The sequence below is a fragment of the Simochromis diagramma genome, unplaced genomic scaffold (assembly GCF_900408965.1).
Source record: "Simochromis diagramma unplaced genomic scaffold, fSimDia1.1 OVJJ01000646.1, whole genome shotgun sequence".
Taxonomy (NCBI): domain Eukaryota; kingdom Metazoa; phylum Chordata; class Actinopteri; order Cichliformes; family Cichlidae; genus Simochromis; species Simochromis diagramma.
Window position 1 is genome coordinate 5,611,906 of NW_024387279.1, and position 24,127 is coordinate 5,636,032.

At 41.0% G+C, this 24,127-nt stretch overlaps 1 protein-coding gene across 1 annotated transcript; it reads left to right on the forward strand.

Moving 5' to 3' along the window:
- Positions 1-424: 424 nt before the first annotated feature.
- Positions 425-23,422, forward strand: mst1rb (macrophage stimulating 1 receptor b). The gene is made up of 21 exons (XM_040003362.1): positions 425-838; positions 3,322-4,626; positions 11,565-11,741; positions 11,827-11,949; positions 12,857-13,027; positions 13,122-13,282; positions 13,581-13,716; positions 13,809-13,945; positions 14,210-14,389; positions 14,552-14,651; positions 15,877-16,095; positions 16,193-16,339; positions 17,839-17,992; positions 18,170-18,259; positions 18,387-18,602; positions 18,701-18,781; positions 18,974-19,155; positions 19,290-19,399; positions 19,508-19,673; positions 19,825-19,961; positions 21,119-23,422. Exons 2-21 carry the CDS (start codon positions 3,421-3,423, stop codon positions 21,348-21,350), a joined length of 4,125 nt encoding a protein of 1,374 aa, XP_039859296.1. The 5' UTR covers positions 425-838; positions 3,322-3,420; the 3' UTR covers positions 21,351-23,422.
- Positions 23,423-24,127: the final 705 nt, after the last annotated feature.

Consider the following 24,127-nt stretch of genomic DNA (forward strand, 5'->3'; position numbering starts at 1 on the left):
TCTGTGACCTGTTTACTGCTGTCAGTAGTTTGTAATAACACGTATTCTCTTAACACCACTGTAGAGGAATTCCACATGAACTCCATTATTTTTCCAGTTCATCTCTTTCTTTTCACCCATAATACTCACATTAACAGATGATATATTTCTGCATGCCACTTAAAGCTTTGTTTCCTAGAAACCTGCTATGCTTGAGGAATCTAGCCTTGCCACATTTGCCTCCTCTAATCATGCCTTAACTGTTATTGTGCAAAACAAATATGTAATGCTTTATGGCAGTCCCATAATTGCAAAATTATATGTAAATAAAGAAACGACCTGCAAGCTGATGTGTCATTCTTTTCCCCTCACACTGTAGGCACTTCGTAGATGGCAGTAGCAGCAGCACTTCCGTCTCACAAACGCGGAGCACACTTGCACAACAAAAGGAGTAAGTTTTATGGTGCTGTGAAACAGGCAGGGCAGTGGTGGGGGGGATAAGGAGGAAACGTTTATGGCATTAAAAAGTGACTGAGGCCACCTATAGACGCTGGGCTAATTGGCTTCTGTTCGTGCTGCTGGTGTGTGTCAGTGTGGAGCTGTGAGGGGAGGAGCGAGGACACAGCTGAGGTGCAGAGGACCGATTCAAACCGGGAGTTAAAGTTAAATACGAAGCGGGCGCTTAACGAATACAGAAGGGCTTATATTTAAAAATATATATATATGTTCGTGTGTTAAGCTAATCGTGTGATATTAACTCTACCTGAGGAAAAAACCCGCCATCCGCCGCGCGCTGTTTTACAGTAGGCGCAGAGCTGGCAGTGGCTGCTTCCCTCAAGACTGTGACTGACCTGCACAGGTAAGCTTTTCATCTTATCTTCTTTCCTTCAGCAGCGTCTGCTCTGATGTTTAGATACAAAACAGAAACCAAATAGCCTTCAGAGCACAGGCAATGCTAGAAGAGGACTTTAAAAAGAATAGCTTGTGTTTATGATCCAAAGTTTGACTTACAGCACCGGCATTCTTTATATTATCTCTCACAGCACTTATAATGCAAGGAAGGGTTTCCGGTGTCATCCATTTATAATTGTTTATAAAAAGCAAGCTATTTGCGATTAATATTTATTGTGGGGGTTGTGAAATATAAACTCAGTGTTGCGTTATCTAAACTCTGGTTTTGGAATGAAAATAACATCTTTAACCTGTGGACTGGAGCCAGTGTGCACTCTGTTACACTGGAGTGATTCAAAGAAGTAAAGGCAGATTGTAACCGAATATGGAGACAAAGTAAAAGGAGAAACTTCACCAACCCAACAACAACAACAAACCCATAAATACAAGCGATCAACTGAAGAGGGCAGATGAGCACAGGGCGAAAAGAAATTATGCTGTTCTGTGTTAACATACTCATAATTGGACTGATTTCTAATCTCACTTGTTTTGTATAAAATCACACAGTAGAAATAAAGATTTTTTCAAAACAAAGAAATGCAGACGCAGTTTCTCCTTAAACTGGATATTTCTAGTGAGTCTGTATTGCCTTGGAATTTATTTCCTTCTACTCAGTCAATGAGTCCTTCAGGTTCAATATGTGTTCACTATTGATTGTTCGAACAGCAGCTCAAGTCTGCAAATCCCCCTGGATATCTGTGCATTGATTATTCTAAGAGAGGTCTTCGATCTTCTACTCTTGATTAGGACGCCGAAGTGCCAGTGAGCAAGGTGCTTTACTGGCAACTCATGCCGGTTCACTGATGGAGCCTTGATTGGCCTGAAAATAGCAAAGCGAATGGAAACTCTGTTTCAGCCGTTTGCTTTATTAACCATGAACCCGGAGAAAGTCAATCAGTGCCATTACTATGTGTACTCATGTCCGCAGACCTTAACCTCAGCTTTACAAGGAGCTGCAAATGTTAAAATGTAACAACAGCATCAGCGGGGTTCAATGAATTATTGATGCAAAGACCTGAGACTCTGAACTTTTCCATACGACTGCTTTTAGCAAAAACAAGTGCTTTGTGCTTAAAATCAGTTGGCTCACACTGCCGTTTCTGACGCTGTTAAATATAATGTTCAAAATGGATTAAATTCTCTGACACGAGCCGAAGAGCAGTTTTGCCCTCACCTGGTAGTTTTAAAGGCTACACAATGTCTGACGACCATCAGTCCATGGCCATCTTTTCCCCCTGAAAGGCACGTAGTGGTTCTAACAGGAATGCATAATTGAGAGGCCAGGCCAGAAAACAGTCATGCTGTATGTCCAGTTAATGATCCACCCACTTATGTATGTTCACGATGAAGACAGGGCTCGTACGCTACGTAGAGCTTGGGCTGGATGAGCAATGGAAAAATGTAGATTTGCTAAATTTGGTTGGTTCATGTTGAGCAAAAGTCATTATCTTGGCTTGTTACCACCAACTCCCTTGCATAAAAGAAGATGATTCATTTGAAAAACTCTGCCTGTGATTAACCAGAGTAAACATGACCAGACAGATATGAATGGCTTATGTACAAAGCCCCAGTAAAAATAGTTAGATCCACATCTTCTACCACCACAACTCTGTGTCTGATGATCTAAACATTTCCTGTCAGTGTCTGTGGTGAGTCAGAGAAAGCTTTTATTTTTATGACCACATGTGCTTTTATTATCAGGACCAGACAAGATGGTGATCATGAGTGTTACCTCGGGTCTTTTAGGGTTCCACGCAAAACATAATAAAATACTGTTATATTGATTTTCACTTTCATTAGTAGCAAATCCCATAGGAGGCATACTTTATCATGACAACATGAAACAACAGGCTACTGCTTATCAGTTTATGGTCTTACAGCAGTTTTAGTAAAAAGGTTTCAGACACATCTCACTTCTGTCAGCTTTTACCTCTTCATACAAACGGGATTGTGGCTCTTTGTTTGTTCAAAAGGTGGTTCTTTAAACAAAATCCATTCCTGCCAAAGGAACCTTAGATAAGAAATAGGCGATATGCATTTAAAAGCCTTGAATGAAGGTAATGTAAGTACTGCTAGTTATATGCTCACTTGATTTCTTGGCCTGAGCTAGATGAGAAGATCTGTCTAATACTTATACATGTCCGTTCAGTATAATGTTGGTCCTAGAGGACATTTAGCTTAAAGCAGGAGAAAGCAGTCAAGTCAGCCAAGATCCCCTTTTCTCTTTCACATCTTTATGCAAAGCTTTCCTGGATCATCTAGCTCATTAAAATGGCATCTTTGTTATTTAACTCTCAAGCAAGGAAATATCAAAGCTTTAGTCATTCTTGAGTTGCAGCTCATGATTTCTTATCAGTTTAATGAGTTATTTTACTCTTTTTGTTTTATCAGGTGTCACTGGGTGGTTTAAGGATGGTTTTGACTCAGCAGCAGACCTGGAGGTAGCGACACATCGCCTGTGCCTTTGGGCCCCTGGAACCCGGACTGGAGATGGTCCACTGGGCCGGACAGTGGTGGGCATGCGTCTGGTTCCAGACTGTGCTGGCCTTTGCCCTGGCCAACTGTGCGTCATTGGCCCCCAGCCCTGTCAACTTCTCTGTTGTGTACACAATGCCTTTCTTCCAAGCTGGGGGTCCCATCCAAAACATAGTCAACAACTCATTTTACCAAGAAGTGTACGTGGCCTCTAAGAATGTGATCGAAGCTGTCAACAGAAGCCTGGAGAAGGTGTGGGAGCTCCGCACTGGGCCAGTGGGGGGCTCAGAGTGTCACATATGCAATTTGTGTGAGATTGACAAGAATCACAACTTTCCAGAGGACACAGACAATCAGGTGTTGCTGTTGGATACACTCTTTATGTATTTATATTCTTGTGGAAGTTCTCAGTACGGCGTATGCTATTTCCACCAGCTGAACCCAAATGGAGAGCCACCCTCTCTTTCAAAGTGTTTGTTCAGAAAGGGCTCAAACTCTGCTGCTAACTGTCCTGACTGTGTGGCTAGCCCTCTTGGTACAAAAGTCACAATGGTGGAGGAGGGTCAGACTGTCTATTTCTTTGTCGCGGCCAGTGTTAATGACAGTGTCACTCAGCGTTACGGCAGGAAGTCTTTATCAGTTCGTCGACCACTGGCCACAGAAGATGGTTTCTTCAGTGATGTGCGTGGTCTGACTGTCCTTCCCAGCCTGCGAAAGACATACCATATTGAATATGTCTACAGCTTCTTCACTCAGGAGTTTGTGTACTTCCTTTCAGTCCAGAGAGAGAGCCCAGATCAGGAATCGTCGCCTTTTCAGACTCGTCTGGGACGTCTCCCGAGGAACGAATGGGAAATGAAGCGGTATCGCGAGTTGATCTTGGAGTGTCGCTTTGAACCAAAGCGCAGGAGGAGGAACGTAGCCAGTGAACCTTATAAGGATATTGTGTACAACGTGGTCCAAGCAGCCCATTTTGGCAAAGCAGGCAGGGAGCTGGCAGAGGAGTTAGGAGCGGAGGAGGAGGATGACATCCTGTATGGTGTTTTTGCTGTCACCGACGACAACGGAGTCACAGAGCATGACTCTGCCCTGTGCGCCTTCCCCATGGACAATGTGAACAAGGCAATTGCTGATGGGGTGGATGACTGCTGTGAGTCTGGACCTGAGCAGCTCTCTAGAGGGCTCTGCCATTTCCAACCCTGTGAGAGCTGCCCACATGAGGTGAGCGCATCAGTCTGCAAATACACAACTATGAAAATGCTACTTCTTCTTCTAAATGCTACAGTTGCTTGGTCTGAGCTGGCAAAAAGGAAAGTATGTCGCGATAAGATGAGCAGAAAATTATCTGAACTTGGATAATTTATGGACTAACAAAGGTGGCTTGATAAAAATCTTGCACATGGGTGCAGAGCTTTAAAATATGTCTCTCATCTTCATCCAGCCTTGGTGCTGAAAATGAATCCATCACAGGAAGCCAAAAATTGTTTGTCTTGTAGTGGCAGGCTCCAAAAGTGAATCAATCCCTAAAAGACTCCCATGTTAAACCCTAAATTAAAAAGCCCATTTACAGCCTGGTACCAAAAATGGTTTTGGCCAGAACTGATAGTTCCTCCTTCCATCTTTTCTATGAATATTTAACTTGAAGATGTCAGACGGTGTCCAGTCTTTGAATCATTGTGGTTTAGTGACAAATAAAACTTAGATAAATACACACTTATACCACATCTGTAAACAATGAGATTTCTGACAAAACCTTCACTAGGTTTACAAGAAAATGTTGATCAGACACAACCACACAGTGTTGTCACCAAAGCGTCACTGACGAGGCAAATCTCCCTGGGTTTCTGGCTAGGTCACACGCATCTTATATGGAGCAGGGATTTTCCACTCAAAGGCGAGAGGTTTGCTGGATGAAGATTTGGGGTTTATTTGCAGCTTTTACATCAGACACTCGTCAATGGAGCACATTTTTTGAGATGGTTTTGAGAGATATTTAGAGACAGTGCAGTTAGGAAAACAAACACTGGAAATTTCAGAACATCTGGTTGTTCTTGAATGCATCATTGCTTGGCTGTTTTGTGCACAGCTGGGATTCTCGGCATATTTGGCCAGCTTTTCCTACGTCTGGCTACTTCTGGCTTCATTACACACAGTACAAAACCAATGGGAGAGGTCTGGGTGGTATGACCATCTTTTATATACAGTCTATTGTATTCACCCTTTTTGTATGAATTTTTATGGTCATTCAGTTGAATCTATTTTCCTCTTTAGCCAGAAATGATCCTTTATTCATCATGTATCACCTCCTCTAGATGAGACACCAATGAAAAGGAAAATTTTGTGGTTTCTGTGAAGCAATATTAAGGTTTCCATTTCAGTCATATTAGGAATGTGAGAAGCTTTTGCATCGGCAGTCAGTTGGCAGCCACTGTTAAGTCAGAGAAAACAGGGATGCAGAAAGCTTTTTGGATCGCTAATAAATATGGAAAAAGTCTTACTACACTCATCATTATCCAGAAGGACCTGGATGGCAGCCAAGTGGGAGTGAGGGTCAGTTTTTTTTTTTCTATAGGCTGAATGTTCTCAAGAAGGGACTGGAAAGGTTTGCCCCGTTCCCTTTTTGTGTGACTTTAGTCAGTGGCCTTTTCAGGCGATGCGTGTGCGTTAGGATGTCTGATTTTAAAGGTCTTAGAATATGCTGCTGCTGGTTTCTCGTGGGAAAACGCCTGTTTATTCCCAGATCCCATGCATATTTCTCATATTTTTTTGTGTTAAATTATTCAGTTTTGTCTTTTGGGGTAGGTTTTGGGTAGTGGGAGCTGTGGTAAGACATCTGATACCACAGTTACTTTAAGTAAATTCCAGTTTGAGAAACTGAGTATTCCCACAAGGACTGGTTGCTATTACTGTAATATTGTAAAGCTGTATAATTAGTATGATTTCAGCTGCTGGGTATCCCAGATGATGGCACTTCAGGAGAAAGTGATTTCATAAAGTTTGGCAGAACTCGAGTTATGTTGCCCCTTCCTCTGCCTTTGGAGGAACACTTTTTGCTTGGACTAATAAAGTGTTCTTGTAATGGATCTTCTGTTGTTGCTTTTGGCTGCTGGTCTGAATATTGAGTAACGTGACAGCGGGACTGTCCAATAGACTGAAACCTTGGTTCTTCTACTTCACAGCAGACCAATATATGCCAAAACTGCTGCCAAAACATCATCTGTGTTTAATACAGTGGCTTGCAAAAGTATTCGGCCCCCGTGACCTTTTCCATATTTTGTCACATTACAGCCACAAACATGAATCAATGTTATTGGAATTCCACGTGAAAGACCAACATAAAGTGGTGTACACGTGAGAAGTGGAACGAAAATCATACATGATTCCAAACATTTTTTACAAATAAATAACTGCAAAGTGTTGTGTGCGTAATTATTCAGCCCCCCTGAGTCAATACTTTGTAGAACCACCTTTTGCTGCAATTCCAGCTGCCAGTCTTTTAGGGTATGTCTCTACCAGCTTTGCACATCTAGAGACATAAATCCTTGCCCATTCTTCTTTGCAAAACAGCTCCAGCTCAGTCAGATTAGATGGACAGTGTTTGTGAACAGCAGTTTTCAGATCTTGCCACAGATTCTCGATTGGATTTAGATCTGGACTTTGACTGGGCCATTCTAACACATGGATATGTTTTGTTTTAAACTGCTCCATTGCTGCCCTGGCTTTATGTTCAGGGTCGTTGTCCTGCTGGAAGGGGAACCTCCGCCCCAGTCTCAAGTCTTTTGCAGACTCCAAGAGGTTTTCTTCAAAGATTGCCCTGTATTTGGCTCCACCCATCTTCCCATCAACTCTGACCAGCTTCCCTGTCCCTGCTGAAGAGAAGCCCCCCCAGAGCACGATGCTGCCACCACTATATTTGACAGTGGGGATGGTGTGTTCAGAGTGATGTGCAGTGTTAGTTTTCCGCCACACATAGCGTTTTGCATTTTGTCCAAAAAGTTCCATTTTGGTCTCATCTGACCAGAGCACCTTCTTCCACATGTTTGCTGTGTCCCCCACATGGCTTGTGGCAAACTGCAAATGGGACTTCTTATGGTTTTCTGTTAACAATGGCTTTCTTCTTGCCACTCTTCCATAAAGGCCAACTTTGTGCAGTGCACGACTAATAGTTGTCCTATGGACAGATTCCCCCACCTGAGCTGTAGATCTCTGCAGCTTGTCCAGAGTCACCATGGGCCTCTTGGCTGCATTTCTGATCAGCGCTCTCCTTGTTCGGCCTGTGAGTTTAGATGGACGGCCTTGTCTTGGTAGGTTTACAGTTGTGCCATACTCCTTCCACTTCTGAATGATCGCTTGAACAGTGCTCCGTGGGATGTTCAAGGCTTGGGAAATCTTTTTGTAGCCTAAGCCTGCTTTAAATTTCTCAATAACTTTATCCCTGACCTGTCTGCTGTGTTCTTTGGACTTCATGCTGTTGTTGCTCCCAATATTCTCTTAGACAACCTCTGAGGCCGTCACAGAGCAGCTGTATTTGTACTGACATTAGATTACACACAGGTGCACTCTATCTAGTCATTAGCACTCATCAGGCAATGTCTGTGGGCAACTGACTGCACTCAGATCAAAGGGGGCTGAATAATTACGCACACCCCACTTTTCAGTTATTTATTTGTAGAAAATGTTTGGAATCATGTATGATTTTCGTTCCACTTCTCACATGTACACCACTTTGTGTTGGTCTTTCACGTGGAATTCCAATAACATTGATTCATGTTTGTGGCTGTAATGTGACAAAATGGGGAAAGTTCAAGGGGGCCGAATACTTTTGCAAGCCACTGTACATACCACGCTTTTTGGCTTGTTACTACGTCACTGAATTATTAAGCTATTTCTGTGATGACAAATGCACTATTGTTTTAGACTTAAAATGTTTGATAATACTCTGGCTTACAGTTTTCATTTTTTACAGCTTTTCAGTTTAATTAGTTTTATATTTGACTTCAGGCAATAGCAGTGCTGTTTTTGTTTTTTTCTTAAGCTTTAAGGTTACATACAGTCCATATATTTTTAGACACTGACTCATTTTTAGTTTATCTGTATATCACAACATAATTGAGATATAGTTATATGATTAATATGGTCTGATCTAAGCAGCTGAACAAGTATATTGGATTAACCACAGAGAAATTACTGCCATTCTTTGCACTGGTACTTATTAGCATGGTCTCAAATGTAACTGGATGGGTTCACTTAAGGGTGGGATTTGAATGTGAACAAATTTAATCTTCAAGGTAAAGACATTTCACTTGTTTCATCAAGTGAAACAAGTCATTTTTAGGATTCAAAAACAAACCAAATCTGTCAGAGAGATAGCAGGAAAGAAAACTGTGGCACATTTGGTGAAAAAAATAACACATAAAAAGGACCTTACCGAAGACAGAAGGTTTACTGAAGACATTAGAGGTGGATCGCTGCAGGATCCTTTCCAAGGTAAAGAAAAACCTGTTCAGAATATTCAAGTTAGGACAACTCCAGGAGGTAAGCATATCATTATCAGAGGTTCACCACAGGGTTTAAACCAGTGATCTGTCTCAGAGTGGCCAGATCAGACTTTAACACATACCTAAAACAGCACGTATCTCCTGGAAAAGCAGGTTTTGGACAGATGAAACTTGGATCAACGTATATCAGTGATGAGAAAAAAAAACAGAGGAAATGTGACACAAAGACATATATGGCCTCCAGTGGCACTAGGCCACTAATGTCAGGCTTCAGTTAACTGGAGGAGACTTCACACTACGATTGGACATTGACTAGAAAAATATGGCAAATTCAAGCCTGTCTGTAAACACGACAGCTTGGAAGGTTTTAAATAAATTCCATTAAAGCTTTGCAGGGGTGCAGAGTGGGCTCATGTTAACAATCCATAAAAATTTCCCTACATTCACTAAGCTCTTCAAGGTCAACTTAATGACTTACTGACATTCTTACTGACATTGTTTGTATTGACGACATATAGGCAGTGATGTATAGGGATTCTAAATATCACATTATTTTATCATGAATGTTATGTAAATTATAATAACAGGTCATAATATTCCAGAATTGGTATTTTTTTCTTTTGAAAACACTTATGATCAAAACATTTTTTTCACTTGATATTTATTGCAAAACATTAAAATTGTAACACAGGCGAAAATGGACTCAGGCGCAGACCAGCTGAACTAGAATAGCAGTCGTAAATGTATTTACGAAACACCACGTGAAAGTATAGACAGTGTACAGGGCAGGGATATGCAGCGGTCCAGGGGGAAAAGGGGAGAAAGTTCAAAACACGCTCCGCTCATTCGCTCCTTCCCAGTTTGTCTTCGGCACTCTTCTGAATCCAGCACACTCCGCTCACTCGCTCCTCTCGTATTTGTTTTCTACACACTCACTCTTCTTCCATTCCACGCCATACCACCAGGGAAACAGATCGGGGGTACGGACAAGTCCGAGAACCTAAGCACAAGAGAACTGCGGTTAGCATAAACCCAGTAGTCACACGAGAAACAGGGTTTATCGGGGCTGTACTGACGAGAGTAACTCAACAAAGACACAGAGACCGTGACAAAAATTAATTTTACTAAAAACAAAATGCATGCCACATGTGCTCTACACCCAAAAAGTGTCATTAAAATTAAGTCAAGTATATTAAAATGGGTTTTAACAGGACCGACTTTGCACTTGTTTTTACTGCACTACAAACTTGGCCAGGTCTCCCTTGAAAAAGAGGTTTTTAATCTCAATTGGATCTTCCTGGTTAAATAAAGGTTAAATAAAAAATACAAATAAAAAAAAACTTTTTAAAGTATATTTAAAAAGAACAAAGAAAACAAAATGAATATTCACGAAAGACAATACTGTTCCATTACAAGTAAATGCTGCTCAGTGAGCTGCCTTGGTGGAGGTTTGTGTTCTCATAGTGCTTCTTGTTCCTTGGTAGAATACTCCCTTAAATCAAACAGTGATGCTCCCTGCTCTGTATCTACAGCTCCAGGGCAATCCTCCTGTCAGTAATGCAAGGCATAAACATCTATCAAAGGCCTTTAGATTATTAAATAATCATATTATCACAACCGATTCACCTCGGGCTTCTGGTGTGCCAGATACTTTGTTTCTCTTTGTCACCCCGGTGACGAGCTCAACTTATCTCACAAGAAAGCAGCTCAGTCTGTCGAACCACAACTGTACATTTTCCAGAGATCAAATATTACAATCTAATAATATGGAACTGCTCAAGGCATGTAAAACAAACTATGCTCCCATGCGGTCGGACAGCTAATAAATCTTCTTTAACATACTATAATGGCTGTGTTCTTGTTTACATCAAAAAACCTTTATATGTGATTGATGGTGTAGATTTGATTACATTTCCCATTAAACAGTGACTTTAACAGATTTGTCCAAATGCAAGCCCCCCTTAATAGTTTATTCTCAAGGACCAACTTTCATCACACAGCATACAGTAGATCAGACATTCTCAGACTCTGCTCAGTTGTCATAAAGAATCAGAATCGAAATACTTTATTAATCCCAGAGGACGTTATGTGGTCAAAGTTGCCCCAAGACAGTAAGAACAGTAACGAACAAGTTAAAGTACCCCTCTTATCATACTGACTTTGTTATTTCTCTATAGAGGATGTGCAGATATTAAGGGTATACAATTACTGCAGTGTGCACTTGTGTTTTTAGATCAAGGAATTGTACAGAGAGATGGATTTGTTTCATGCTGCCTTTTAAGTTAAACATATCCCTGCAAATACAGTAATTTGAGTTAGAAAATATACCTCAGGGTATACTTACTAAACTTCTTCTACAGTTAAACCTAAATGACTGCTGATCTGCTGCTGAACACAACGTAATATGATATATCAAGAATAAGTGATCATTTTAATGCTCAGTATAAACTATTTTTTATGTCTATAGCCTGAAACACATTGACAGCACAACACTGCACAAGATCATACTGTCTTTTTCCAGCATAAAGGACAAACAGCCTGTTGATACCCTGTTGCCACATATTGTGTAATACTGCCTCGCTGCAGCTTGCACTTGAACTGCTTTTTCTCTCACCGTTTCCTGTTGTCTGTGCCCTCTGCTGTCTACGACCTTTGTACTAGAGCATGGAGAACAATGCCACATGCAGAGACCATCCTACCATGGTGTCAAAGCCCTACTACAGAGTGGACCTGTTCAACAGGAAGATGACAAACGTCCTGCTCACATCTCTCCTCGTCACAACTATAGAGAACAAGACCGTGGCCCACATTGGTACCTCGACCGGACGCCTGCTTCAGGTATAGCATAATTTATCATCTTTAGCATTTGTCTTCATTTACTTGCTCCTCTACTAATGATCAACCCTTCATTTTGTGTTGGCAGCTTGTGCTGACAAGATCCAGCCCTGTCATCTTTGCCAATTACTCCTTGGTAGAAAACCAGAGGGTCTCCTCCATTGCTGCTGTGCATTCTTCAGAATATCTTCTCTTTGTGGTTGGAGACAAGGTACAGCTGCAGTCTCTTTGCACAGTATACCAATCTTATACCAGTCCAAGCTTAGCAGGCTCTGTGGGTAAATCGTGCTCTCGCTATTGAAAGACACGGAGATCTGGTCACATCACAGTTACAAAAGAGCTGGGTAATTTTAGCAGTCTTTTTGTGACAATCTAGAGCACCTGCCCGGGTGTTCTCTTGCCTTAGGGCCAGCGAATGTCTTTCACTTTTAAAACGGTGCCACCCTTGTGACCATGAGAATCAATTAGTGGGTAATTAGAAAATTGAAGAACTTGAAATGACTGTCAGAGCCTTAAACCGAATCATTAAATCAAACTGGTCACGTGACCTTAGAAAATGACGCTCCTCTGAACATGTTTGTAATATTTTAATGACACTAGATAAGACTCGTTTCAGCACTAGGAGCTGTCCAGCTGACATCTTAAACAGACTATTGCTGAATGAGACCAAGTATCAGCTTACACGTCTCTCTCCATGAACAGGATCAGTTATTAAGGAGCAAATAAAATGATTCTACAGTAGTTTTATGAAACAAGCAGTGTCCAAAGTGCCAGTGTAAAAACTGAAGATTAAACATTATTTTATGCACACCTATGTCATTTACATTATCACTTACATCTTGTTTAAATCCTGCATTTAAGATTTTTACATGTGTCCTGCTAACACTATGAAAGGGATGATCTACTCAGGTATTTAAATACAAGAAACAAGGTATAATGCAGACAGACATGTCAGGCAGAATACTTTTCATATTTAATGTGAGAAATCAATACTTGGTTTTGAAAAGAACATTTCTTATGCTGCTTATAGGCTTCATTATATGAAAAATAAAATGAAGAGTTTTTTTTCCCCCTAGCAATAAGTGTGTGAGATGAAAACGGTTATTACTCTGTTTTAGATGATCCAGGTGCCCCAAAGAGGACCAGGCTGTCAACACTTCCTGACTTGTGCCATGTGCCTGACTGCCCCAAAATTCATGGGCTGTGGCTGGTGCTCTGGAGTGTGCTCGTGGGAGAGCGAGTGCCACAATCGCTGGAGAAACGAGTCCTGCCCACCTGGGATCTCCGGAGTGAGATAATCCACAATCTCTGAATCTGAAATCTACAACTTATGACAGCATTCATTTTCAATGGTGAACTATACATTGTCTTTTATTAACACAGTTCTTTCCACGGACTGCTCCCCCTGATGGTCAAACAGAGCTAACGCTGACTGGGTGGGAGTTCCAGTCGCCTTTGAGACCTGCTATCACCTCCAGAACCCACCAGATCCGACTGGGACAGACGTCCTGCACTGTGATTCCAGCCAAAAGCAACAACACGCAGTGAGTAACTTTGCAAGGCTTGTTTTGGTTCCAAGGACAAGGTTTTTGTGTTATAATCATTATCAGCAAATCCATCAGTAGTTGTTTTTTTTTTAATATCTTTGCTGCACTGTGATATGCCCTATTTATATTAATGCTTGCTCATTATTCTATAACGGTCTTTGGAAACAGCAAAGATAAGTCACCGAAGGTAATTTTGTCTCCTGTTGTAGTCAGACAGTTTTAATTCACCATGAAATTAAATTGTTAGTAGTTTTGTTGGACATGTCTAATGCAAGTGTTTTCTTCTGATACTCAGCTTGGTGTGTAAGATTCGCTCTGGGGCCACTGAGCTGTTCAAACCAGTCAACATTACAGTGGAAGTGCATGAGGGCAAAGTGGAGGGACGCTACTCTATTGAAGGGAAGGCAGAAATGCCAGGATTCACGTTTGTGGTAACCTTTGTTAATATCTTGCAATTCTTTTTTCCTTGTCTATGAAGAGGGTTTGCTTTACCACAAAATCAAAATAAACTTGACTTCTTCAGGTTCCCAACATCACAGAAATCCAGCCCAACTATGGCCCTCGTGTTGGGGGCACACTCATCACAGTGAGTGGGCCTCACTTGGACGCTGGAAAGACCAGGAGAGTCACTCTTAACGATGTGGCCTGCGACATAAAAAGGTACAAATACAAAACCTTACGGGCTTTGTAGCACAATCACTTACTCGGTTTCTCAAGTGTTTGTCTTAGAGCTTGTAAAGTTGTCTTGGTTTGGAAAAGAATGTGGAAAAGTACTGGCTAAGTGTTAAAAGACTCACAAGTGAACTACTTTTTGCTCCAGTTCTTGATGATTACACAAATATATTTTAGAGCATGAAGCCTTTCGATTTGCTCCAGTTTGTCTGTTGTGACGTGTCACTCACACATAGCTTTGTCTCTCTGCAGGGTCACAGCGCCTAAAGGCAACGTGTCTTCCATCATTTGTTTGTCCAAAGAAATCTCAGAGGTGAGAGATGTTCCTCTGAGTGTGTTCATTGACAAGTCTCCTGTTCTCACAACAAAGGTGTTTTACTACAAGGAAAACCCAAAGATAACAGACGTCCGGCCTGACTGTAGCTTTGACAGGTAATGCCACAGAGACCTCAGCACAAAAACAGCTGCTGTGTGTACATACTTTGAGGGCATGATCAGAACATTTTGCATTTGCACTTCACTTTTGTGTATTATTCATTTTTCTGAAATGGCAGATTCATTAAAAAATGGAATTTAAACGTCTTTTTGTTGCAGAGGTTCAAAGATTGTCATTGAAGGGGAGAACCTGGATTCTGTTTACCGCACAATCATCCGCTTTAAACCCAATGAGAGCCACCTGAAATCTGTGTCAACGGTACAGTTCCATCATCGATCATTGTAAATATACAGTGCTCAAAAAATTAACAACAGGTGCACCAATGAGGCAACATTCAAAACGGGAATGGTTTTACAGCTGGAGGCCACTGATATTTTTCCCTTCTCGTGTTTTCTTACTGTTTTTTTTTTTTTTTTAAGTCGTTTTCCATTTGGGTAGGCTCAGTGTCACTACTAGTAGAATGAGGTGATCCCTGCACCCTACAGAGGTTGCCCAGGTAGTCCAACTCCTACAGGACGGCACATACATTTGCTGTACTTCCTACCATAGTCTCAAGAGCATGGAGGAGATTCCAGGACCCAGACAGTTTCTCTAGAAGACTTGGACAGGGCCTTAACCAATCAGCAGGACAGGTGTCTACTCCTTTGTGCAAGGAGGAACAGGATGAGATCTGCCAAAACTACAAAATGACCTCCAGCAGGACACTGGTGTTCAGAAACAGACTGACGAGGCCCGACATCCTCAGTGTGCTCTGTGCTCACTGCCTGACACTGCTGAACTGCGGCACCATGAGCACATGAGAACATGTAACCAACATGAAAGGGTCTGGAGAAAGTAATCCTGCCTGCAACATAGTTTAGCATGGCTGGTTTAGCGGTCAGTCAATGAAGGTTTCCAGGTCACGCAGTTCCTAAGGATGAAGGAACTGACACCAACTGGTCCCCATGCTCGCCCATACTTAAACCCAATAGGACACCTCCGGGAAATTATATTTCAAGTCCATCCAGAGCCACCAGGTTGCACTTCAGGCTGTACAGGCTTCGTCTAGATCTGGAAAGAGATGCCTCCCGGATACCGAGGAGTATTCCACAACATTGTCAGGCATGCGTAAAAGCATGTGGGGGCCACGCAAACAACTGAGGAACATTTTGAGTTGCTGCAATGACATTTCTTTTGCAAAAAGGACTATTCTGCTGCATCATTTTTTCAGGGTGTCTTTGAATTCAACTCTCTGTATTTTAACTCTGATAATTTTTATGCCCACAAAATGCTGCGACATCCTTTCATTCCTAACACATTACCCAGTCCGTGTCATTATAAATATCCAACATGATTTTTCTCCCTTTGAGATCTGATATGTTTTTAGTATTTTTTTGAGCTGTGTATTAAATTATAGAGTTTCTCTATTGTTTCTCTGGGTGATGTGCTTATATTTTACTGTATAGAACAAGCATTAAAATTTTATTACACTGTTTTGTTTCAGGAGTGCCTCGGCAAGTCTTTACCCACACGGATGGAATGCATGACCCCTGTTTTCCACAGGGATGAAACTGTGGAAGGATCGCTATCTTTTGATATGGATGGAGCATCAAGCCTGTGGAGCAAAGAGTTCTCCTATCACCCCTACGGCGAGCCCATACCTTTTGAAACAGAAGGACATGTTCTAAATTTGTACCCTGGGTTTGATGAGGTGTCACTACATGTAAGCTGTTGTGTTACTTCATTCTTACTTAAATAAATTCAAATGTGTGGAATTTATTGGAAATTTTAAATATCACACGTTTTGATCCTGTTCTTAGCACCAAAAGCTGAACCTGGTGAGCTCCTGCATGACCATCATTATGACGGTGGCAGGTGTTGATTGTGGTGCTAAAGTCCTGGATAATGAGATAACCTGCAGGATCCCCAAAAACATGACCATTCCTAGTGAGGGACTACCAGTGAAGGTCGGTCAGATGGTTATAAATTGATTAACGTGATTCAATATGGAACTTGGGGTCCTAGGTTTTACTGTCTGTGCCACTGATTAGTAACCATTACTGTACGTCACTAAGTTGTCTGTCCTGTCTCGTGTACCTACAAGATAGGATAGACAAGTAACTGTTGGATAAATTCAATATTTTTTATATGAACACAGATCCCATCTCCACCATACTGATTCTGGCATTCTAACTATGGGTTCTGACCCCATATCTATATAAAAGACCAGTTTCTGTGCTTTTTTTGACATTCAAATGAAAGAAATTACAAAAATTAACAACATGGAATAATGAGTTGTGATATTTCATGATTCCCTGAACATGCTAAATTTGCAAGTTCAGAATAAGCTAACCCTATTTTTTAGCTTACTAAATATTAAGTGACTGTCCAAAATAAGCTAGTTTTAGCTTATTAGCATTTAACCTAAGTTTAATATTAAAATAATATGTTGACTGTAATATATTACTTATCTTTCTGTAAGTAGGCAATGGATTGGAATGTCAGCATTTTAAATTTGCACTAATGTGTCGTATACAGTGTTGGGCTCAATACTAAACAAAAACTCATGCATCACACATTACTCGCTTCTTTTCCTAAAACTAATGCAGTACGTGATTTAATTACTCCCCGTAGAAAGTAATTTCTTACACTACTCGTTACTTTCATGTAACATGACCTAAAATGCATTGCCACATAAATACCGGTTAACAGTGTTAACCTTCGGCTGCATTCCACACGCTGACACAAATCAGTACTTTAATGACGACATACACGATGGCTTTCTTTTTTAAGCATGAACAAAGACCACTACACAAAGCAAGGCAAGTTAAAAGTGATCTGAGTGATAAGAGTGATTCTCCTGCAGAAACACGTGCAGGTATAAAAGAGAAGTTACAATGCTACATGTCTGAATGCTCATCACAGCTACAGTTACCTGCAGAAGGCTTTGGCTGCTGGGTTGTATGCACTCAATATTGATGTCACTTAGGGGTCTTTGATACCTTTGTGTTAGCATGCTGTGAGTGCAGATGCTTGTACTGAGCTGATGTAGCGTTAGCAGTATTTGTGTCAGCAGCTGTTTCTGTCTTGGATGCACTTTGACTCTTAAAAATAAAAGTAGCGTCCATATCTCCAAGTAGCGTCCTCCTCCTTGCTGTCCACCAGGCATGCAGACACTCTTTAATGTATAAACAGAATACTATAGAAAAATTATGGATCTATTAGAGATGCATGCTGTTTGTTTAAAGTGTTGAGCCATCCACCATAAAATCAACATTTAACGTACAAATTAATATTATTATTATTATTATTATTTTTTTTTTTACAGCTGAGCTCAAACAAAATTAGATTTTTACTAACTAACATTGGTTCGAGCATATGTGGTAAAAACTTTTACATAAATGAATGCTTTGCTCCAGATCTACAGAAATACTAAACTTGTGATTTATGGACTTTATTTTCTTAGATCTCCATCAACGGACAGGTTCACAACGTTGGCACAGTGGTGAGGGTCAGCAACCATTACATGGTGGGGATCGTTTTGGGGATCCTGGCAGCTCTGGTTGCCGGGGCGGTGCTGGCCTTTGTTGTCATGAAACACTTAAGGAAGAAGAAGAAAGGTTAGCGCCGCTTTCATGTGTGGACCTTGACGAGTCATGTTTATACAACTGCTAGCGGGTGTCAGTGTGATGAATTACTAAAGTCTTTCAAGTAGAACATCTCAGGTTTTGTATAGGATGTAAATGTGTTCCGCTGTTAGGGTTGATGATTGAACACTATTGTGAAATGTTTTTCAGCCTCCATGGTAGAGTCACGTTTAACCCACAGCGCCAACCGCTGTGGTACAAATAATGTGGAGATGTCACCTGTTGGAGACTACAGAAGAGGTGGCTATCTAAGCACATATATAATATTCTTTACTCTAATTATTGCTGATTTTCCTTTGACAAAGACACCTTCATAAACTTAATAACTTCATGCCTCTCTTTTTCTTTCTCTGTGAACTTTTACTAGTAGTATCGCTAAGTCCTCCCACCCCCTTGGTGGGGCCGGTAGCATTCCCCAGCCTGACCTATGCTGGAGGTCGCATAGATCCGACCCTCACTCCCCTCCTTCCTACAGAAAAGATCCCTATCACCAGTTTTAGGCCAGAGCTGCTGGAAGAGGTGAAAGATGTTCTTATTCCTGCCGAGATGCTTGTTGTCCAGAAACATCGGATTATCGGAAAAGGTAAGGACTTGTGCACGTGAAAAAACTTGCTATGGAAGCCAAGCATTATATAATATTTTGAAGCAACTCTGTAATTATGTCTCTCATTTTTGTTGCAGGTCATTTTGGAACCGTCTATCACGGCTACTTCACAGACTCCAACAACAGAGAAATCCACTGTGCTGTCAAGTCTTTGAATAGTTGAGTAATTTCTGCTTCTTGAGGTTTGATTTATATGTTTTACGAAAGAACCCGAGTGTCTCTGCTGTGGAACAAAGTGCTAAGAGTATCTGTGATGTCCTATGAGTACCTTTCAGAAGAGGTTCTCTCTGTAATTCCACTGTCTTCTCAGAGGCCATCAGAAAAGAATCTTTACATGTGTGTGTCATCAGGAATAACAGATGTGGAAGAGGTGGAGCAGTTTCTGAAGGAAGGCATCATAATGAAGGGCTTCCATCACAGCAACGTGCTTTCTCTGTTGGGCATCCTCCTGCCACAGGAAGGGCTCCCTCTTGTGGTTCTGCCATACATGAAACACGGGGACTTGCGGCATTTCATACGCTGCGAGAAGAGGGTGTGATAACTATATTAAAATATTGGAAATTCATCACCTCGTTTATGAGGAACTATCTGTTAAATACCTAATGAACTATCATTTCCTTTTGTTTAATGAGGCGTGTCTTGTTGTGTGTTCATGGATTTCTTTAGAACCCCACTGTAAAGGATCTGATTGGCTTTGGGCTGCAAGTTGCCAAGGGGATGGAGTATTTGGCCCAGAAGAAGTTTGTGCACAGAGATCTCGCTGCACGCAACTGCATGTGAGTTTCCAAGACATGCAGAGAATTTAGCAAATGTTTCAGTGTCTCTGTTAGACTTAAAGCATTTGGTTTCGAGAGAATCCTTCAGTTGGCTTTTCCTTTCTTCAGGCTGGATGAGTCGTACACGGTGAAGGTAGCGGACTTTGGCATGGCCAGAGATGTTTTCGATAAGGAATATTACAGTGTTCAGGACCACAGGAAGGCTAAACTGCCTGTCAAGTGGATGGCCATCGAGAGTCTGCAAACACAAAAATTTACCTCCAAGTCAGACGTGGTACGCATATAAAGATTTACTGCAGTAAAGTTGCATTTAAAATGTATTTGATTTGATTTCCATTACACTGTTTGCATTAAAACGTTGTATTTGAGTGTTTTATGCACATTTGCTGACACTTGATGTATATTTTTTGTGTCTTTGGATACAGTGGTCCTTTGGTGTTCTGATGTGGGAAATGCTGACCAGAGGAGCCAGCCCCTACCCAGAGGTGGACCCATACGATATAACGCACTATTTACTGAAGGGCAGGAGGCTTCCTCAGCCACAGTACTGCCCTGACCCTTTGTAAGTAGTAAGAATGAAGTCGTTTTATGGCCCCAAATTTCTGATTCACTCCAAAAGTTATTGCAAAAATACACTGTTGTATATGTGTAAGTGTTGATGTGGATCCTACCAATGCTTAAGTAGTTCTGGTACAAATTAACAGCTGCAGGGTAAAAGAGAACAAAAAAAAAAAACATGACTCAAAGTCCAGATAATAATGACAAGATGTTCAAGTGGAGTGATACTTGTAAATTCTCCACTACTTTGTATTTTAACATGGTTATGCAACACTGTCTTGGAGTTAATGTTTATGTGTTTCGCACTCACGCAGATACACTTACACATAACTGACAACCCCCCCCCCAACACACTCTAGTGTGACCGTACTTTTGCCTTTTAATGATAAACTGCTTAGATGGCGATCTCTTGCTCAACAACTAAAGAGTAACCATGCATGCCCCGTGTCCACTGAGGCCTGGCAACACATTCAACATGGTCTGAGGACTCGTGGAAGGGACCTGGACCACCTAGATCAGAGCAAATCAGAGGAACAATACTTTTTAATTATATAATCACTTTCTTGGTGGTCCATTCACTTTAAGAAGCTAAATTCTGGGAATGGTGAAACAAACCTAACCTGGCTTGACCCAAATGTAACAATTTACATGTCATTAATTAAATATTTTCAAAATATTCTTTGCCAGCTTGAACCATGAACCTCCTGGGATCTCATCTGGTTGCCTATGTGAGCTTCCTAGGCGCTGGATTGTCTTACAGCTGTACACAGCCTGGCAAGCTGTTTCACTCGCTCTAGTCTTTGTGCTAATGAGCTGCCGGGTACAGATATATGCTTAGTGCTCAGACACAGGAGAGCTATCTGTCTCATTATCCAACTCTCAGCATACAAATCTATGCCATCTTCTCAAATTGTTGTGCTTCACGGCCCTGTAAACCCTGGTTCAATAAAACAAGTGTATGACACGCATGCCAATCAAAATCGTTCCTACATGCCATGTTGTCATCAGGAGAGGATAAACCAGCTGCAGCTATTAACACATACACAGTGTTTCTGTGTGAGTCTGCTGTAAGTCTGAAAAATTTCAGGGCCTCGTAAAATTTACGTGAAAATGTCTAATTCTTTATACAGTATTTTAATTGTGCCTGTATTTTTTCCACAGGTATAGCATTATGCTCCAGTGCTGGGACCCGGATCCAGAGTTGAGGCCCAGCTTTGCTACACTGGTGTCAGCTGTCTCCACCATACTGTCTGGCCTGGAAGGAGAGCACTACATCAGTCTGAATGTCACCTACGTCAACCTTGACCAGCCTCATCCCTATCCTGCCCTGACTGAATCCGCTGATGAGTATGACTCCACAGACGTTGAAGACTCGGGCTCAATGTCTTCTTGATTCACCTCCCCCTACTTACCCCCTACTTTAAACTGGTTCTGGTGCTAATAGCAGGCGCACAAAAAAGGAAAAAAACAAACTTCCGTCTCATCACACCAGTGTCTTTTACCTCAGTGGATTTGAATCAGAATGGAAAAAGTGAGAAGGCCCAACTGTGGGCTTTAGGTTTGTGAACCAAAGGAAAAAGAAAGACAGAGATAGCAAGATATTCTTCATCGTAGTGCGTTAGGTAAGTAAAAAGTACCTTCAAATTACGAACACCTACAGAAGTGCAGGCACTACAGCTCACAGATGCTGGGCGCTGAAGAAGAAAAGTGTGCTTTTTGGTGAGCGAGGCATTGATGAGAGGGGAGCTCAAGTGCTTATTTCTGACAGTGGATTAAGGGGCTGGTACTGCATTAGTTCTGGATTGGTGCTGCGCAGAGCTTTTGCAGATGCACATGTTCTTCCTGTGTGTCACCACATGAGTGCAAAAACATTTGGAACAACTCATGTAGGCTATTCTCATTCATGTTTGCGTTAATCCTTTAGCTTTAATGGAGATTTAACAGTGGAGAAGGAAAAGTCCAGTTTTGTTTTCCTTTGTGTCTTCCTTCCAGTTGAAGGCAGCATTTCAAACACTCAGCATCTGACATATGCTATTAGTTTGTTTGGGAAGTGCATGCAAGTAGACTCTACATTGGTTGAATTCCTGTAATTCTCTGCAGCACTTTTGGAAATAAAATACAGTATTGGAAATGTCAAAAGGGATAAAAATAGCATAATTGTCACACCTGATCTAATGTATTCAAGAAGAAAAGAGTAAAACTACCCACAGTAATACCAAGGATTTCATATCTGAGAACTCTGCTGATAGGCTCTTAAACCTGGGCCTCCACAAATGGATCCAAATAATAAAGCATACTTCATCATGTTAGATACCACCAGTAAAATTCAAACCTTAAAACTGCTTTATCTTAAGTTTATTTATTGGCTATTTCCAATAAATAAACTGGTAACCGACAATATGTTAGACTGTAGTAACCAGCTATTAACCAGCTAGTTTTGTCGTACTAGCTGGTTAGTAAACCAAAGAAACAAAATGTTTTTATTGTAATACAGTCATCAAAAAAACAAAGTACACTCATTTTGGATTCTACAATTTTACATATCAGGACATAATAAAAATAATCTGGTCTTCAGCTGGTCCTGAAATTAAATAAATCCAGTCTCAGATTAAGTATAAAACATGACATATTATCTCATGTCTTTATTTATTTAACAAAATTAAGCCAAAATGCAGAAGCAGTTGGTGAAAAACTAAGTACACCCTGACTATTTCCATAGAAATTTAGAGGGTAAACAGCAGCCAGGTGCTGTTAAATAAAAGCACTTTATTAACTGATCATCAGCGAGTGTGAGCGCCTCAATAAAACTAAAGTTTTGGCAATATGCCGGTCTCACGCATTCAGGCGTTTGTTACCCCAATGCGAAAGAAAGATGTTGATGTCCATCAGTCTGGGAAGGGTTATAAGATTATTATAAGATAAATATAATTCTACAGTGAGAAAGATCATTACAAGCGAAAAGCATTTAAGACAGCTGCCAATCAGCCCAGGAGTGGATGTCCCATCAAATTCACCCCAATTGTAAAATTGAAAGCTACATCTCTACAGGCCTCAGTTATCATGTTAAATATTAAAGTTCATGTCAGTACATTTAGAAAAAGAAGGACCGAGTGTGGCTTGTTTAAGGGTTGCCAAGAGAAAAGCTCCTCTCTCTAAAAAGAGCATGACAGCGTGGCTTGGGTTTGCAAAGTTGTATCTGAACAAACCACAAGACTTCTGGAACAAAGTCCTTTAGATTTAGATTTAGATGAGACAAAGTGGACATGTGTGGCCATGATGCATTGCAGCATGTTTGACAAACACCAAACGCAGCATATCAGCACAAACACATCATACCAACTGTCAAGCACAGTGGTGGAAGGGTGATGATTTGTTTTTTTATTTTTTATTCACTGCTTACTGTTCTAATGTTGGACTGTCGAATTGATTTGCCTATTGTGGGCTAAATAAAGTTTTGTGAATTGATTCCGATTCTGATTTGGGTTTGTTTTACAGTCACTGGACGTGGACACCTTGGAGTCATTGAGGTGAATACAAACTCCTCTGTAGACCAAAGTATTGTAGAGTCAAATGTGAGGTCATCTGTGTGAGAGCTAAAGCTTAGCCCAAACTGGTTCATGCAGCAAATCTGCAACAGAATGTGTGAAAAAGAAAAGAATCATCGAGGTGTTCGAGTCCAGACTTCGGATTGTAATGTTTTGGTGGTGACTAAAGAGAGGTGTGCATGAATGAATGAACTAAAGTAGCATTGTGAAGAACAGAGGCCAAAAATCTCTCCACAATGATGTGAGAGACTGATGCAGCATCAAATCAAAAACAATTCAGGCTATTTTTGCTAAAAATGACTCTACAAGCTACTGAATTACAGGGTGTAATTACTTTTTCACACACTGCTTATATATTTTGACTTTGTTTTTAATGAATAATGACATCATAATCTTAATAAACTTGTTCACCTGTGGTCGTATTTACTTAATTCTAAGACCTACCGGCAAGTTCTGTTCCACAAAACCTTACAACTGACAGAGAGTGCACTGTCTTCAACCATAACTGTGTGTCCTTTAGCAGCTAATTTATTACAGAGTCATTAAGTTAGCCTTAATGTTAGCTAGTTTGCTACAAATTACACAAAACAGCTTTGCCAGGTTGGACGAAGTAAAGAGCTTCCGG

Bases quoted from the DNA above. Each gene is read 5' to 3' on its own strand.
- mst1rb (XM_040003362.1), top strand. From the start codon at position 3,421: ATGGTCCACTGGGCCGGACAGTGGTGGGCATGCGTCTGGTTCCAGACT. The intron at 13,028-13,121 runs GTGAGATAATCC...TTATTAACACAG, and splicing joins GCCCACCTGGGATCTCCGGA to TTCTTTCCACGGACTGCTCC. The intron at 13,283-13,580 runs GTGAGTAACTTT...TCTGATACTCAG, and splicing joins GCCAAAAGCAACAACACGCA to CTTGGTGTGTAAGATTCGCT.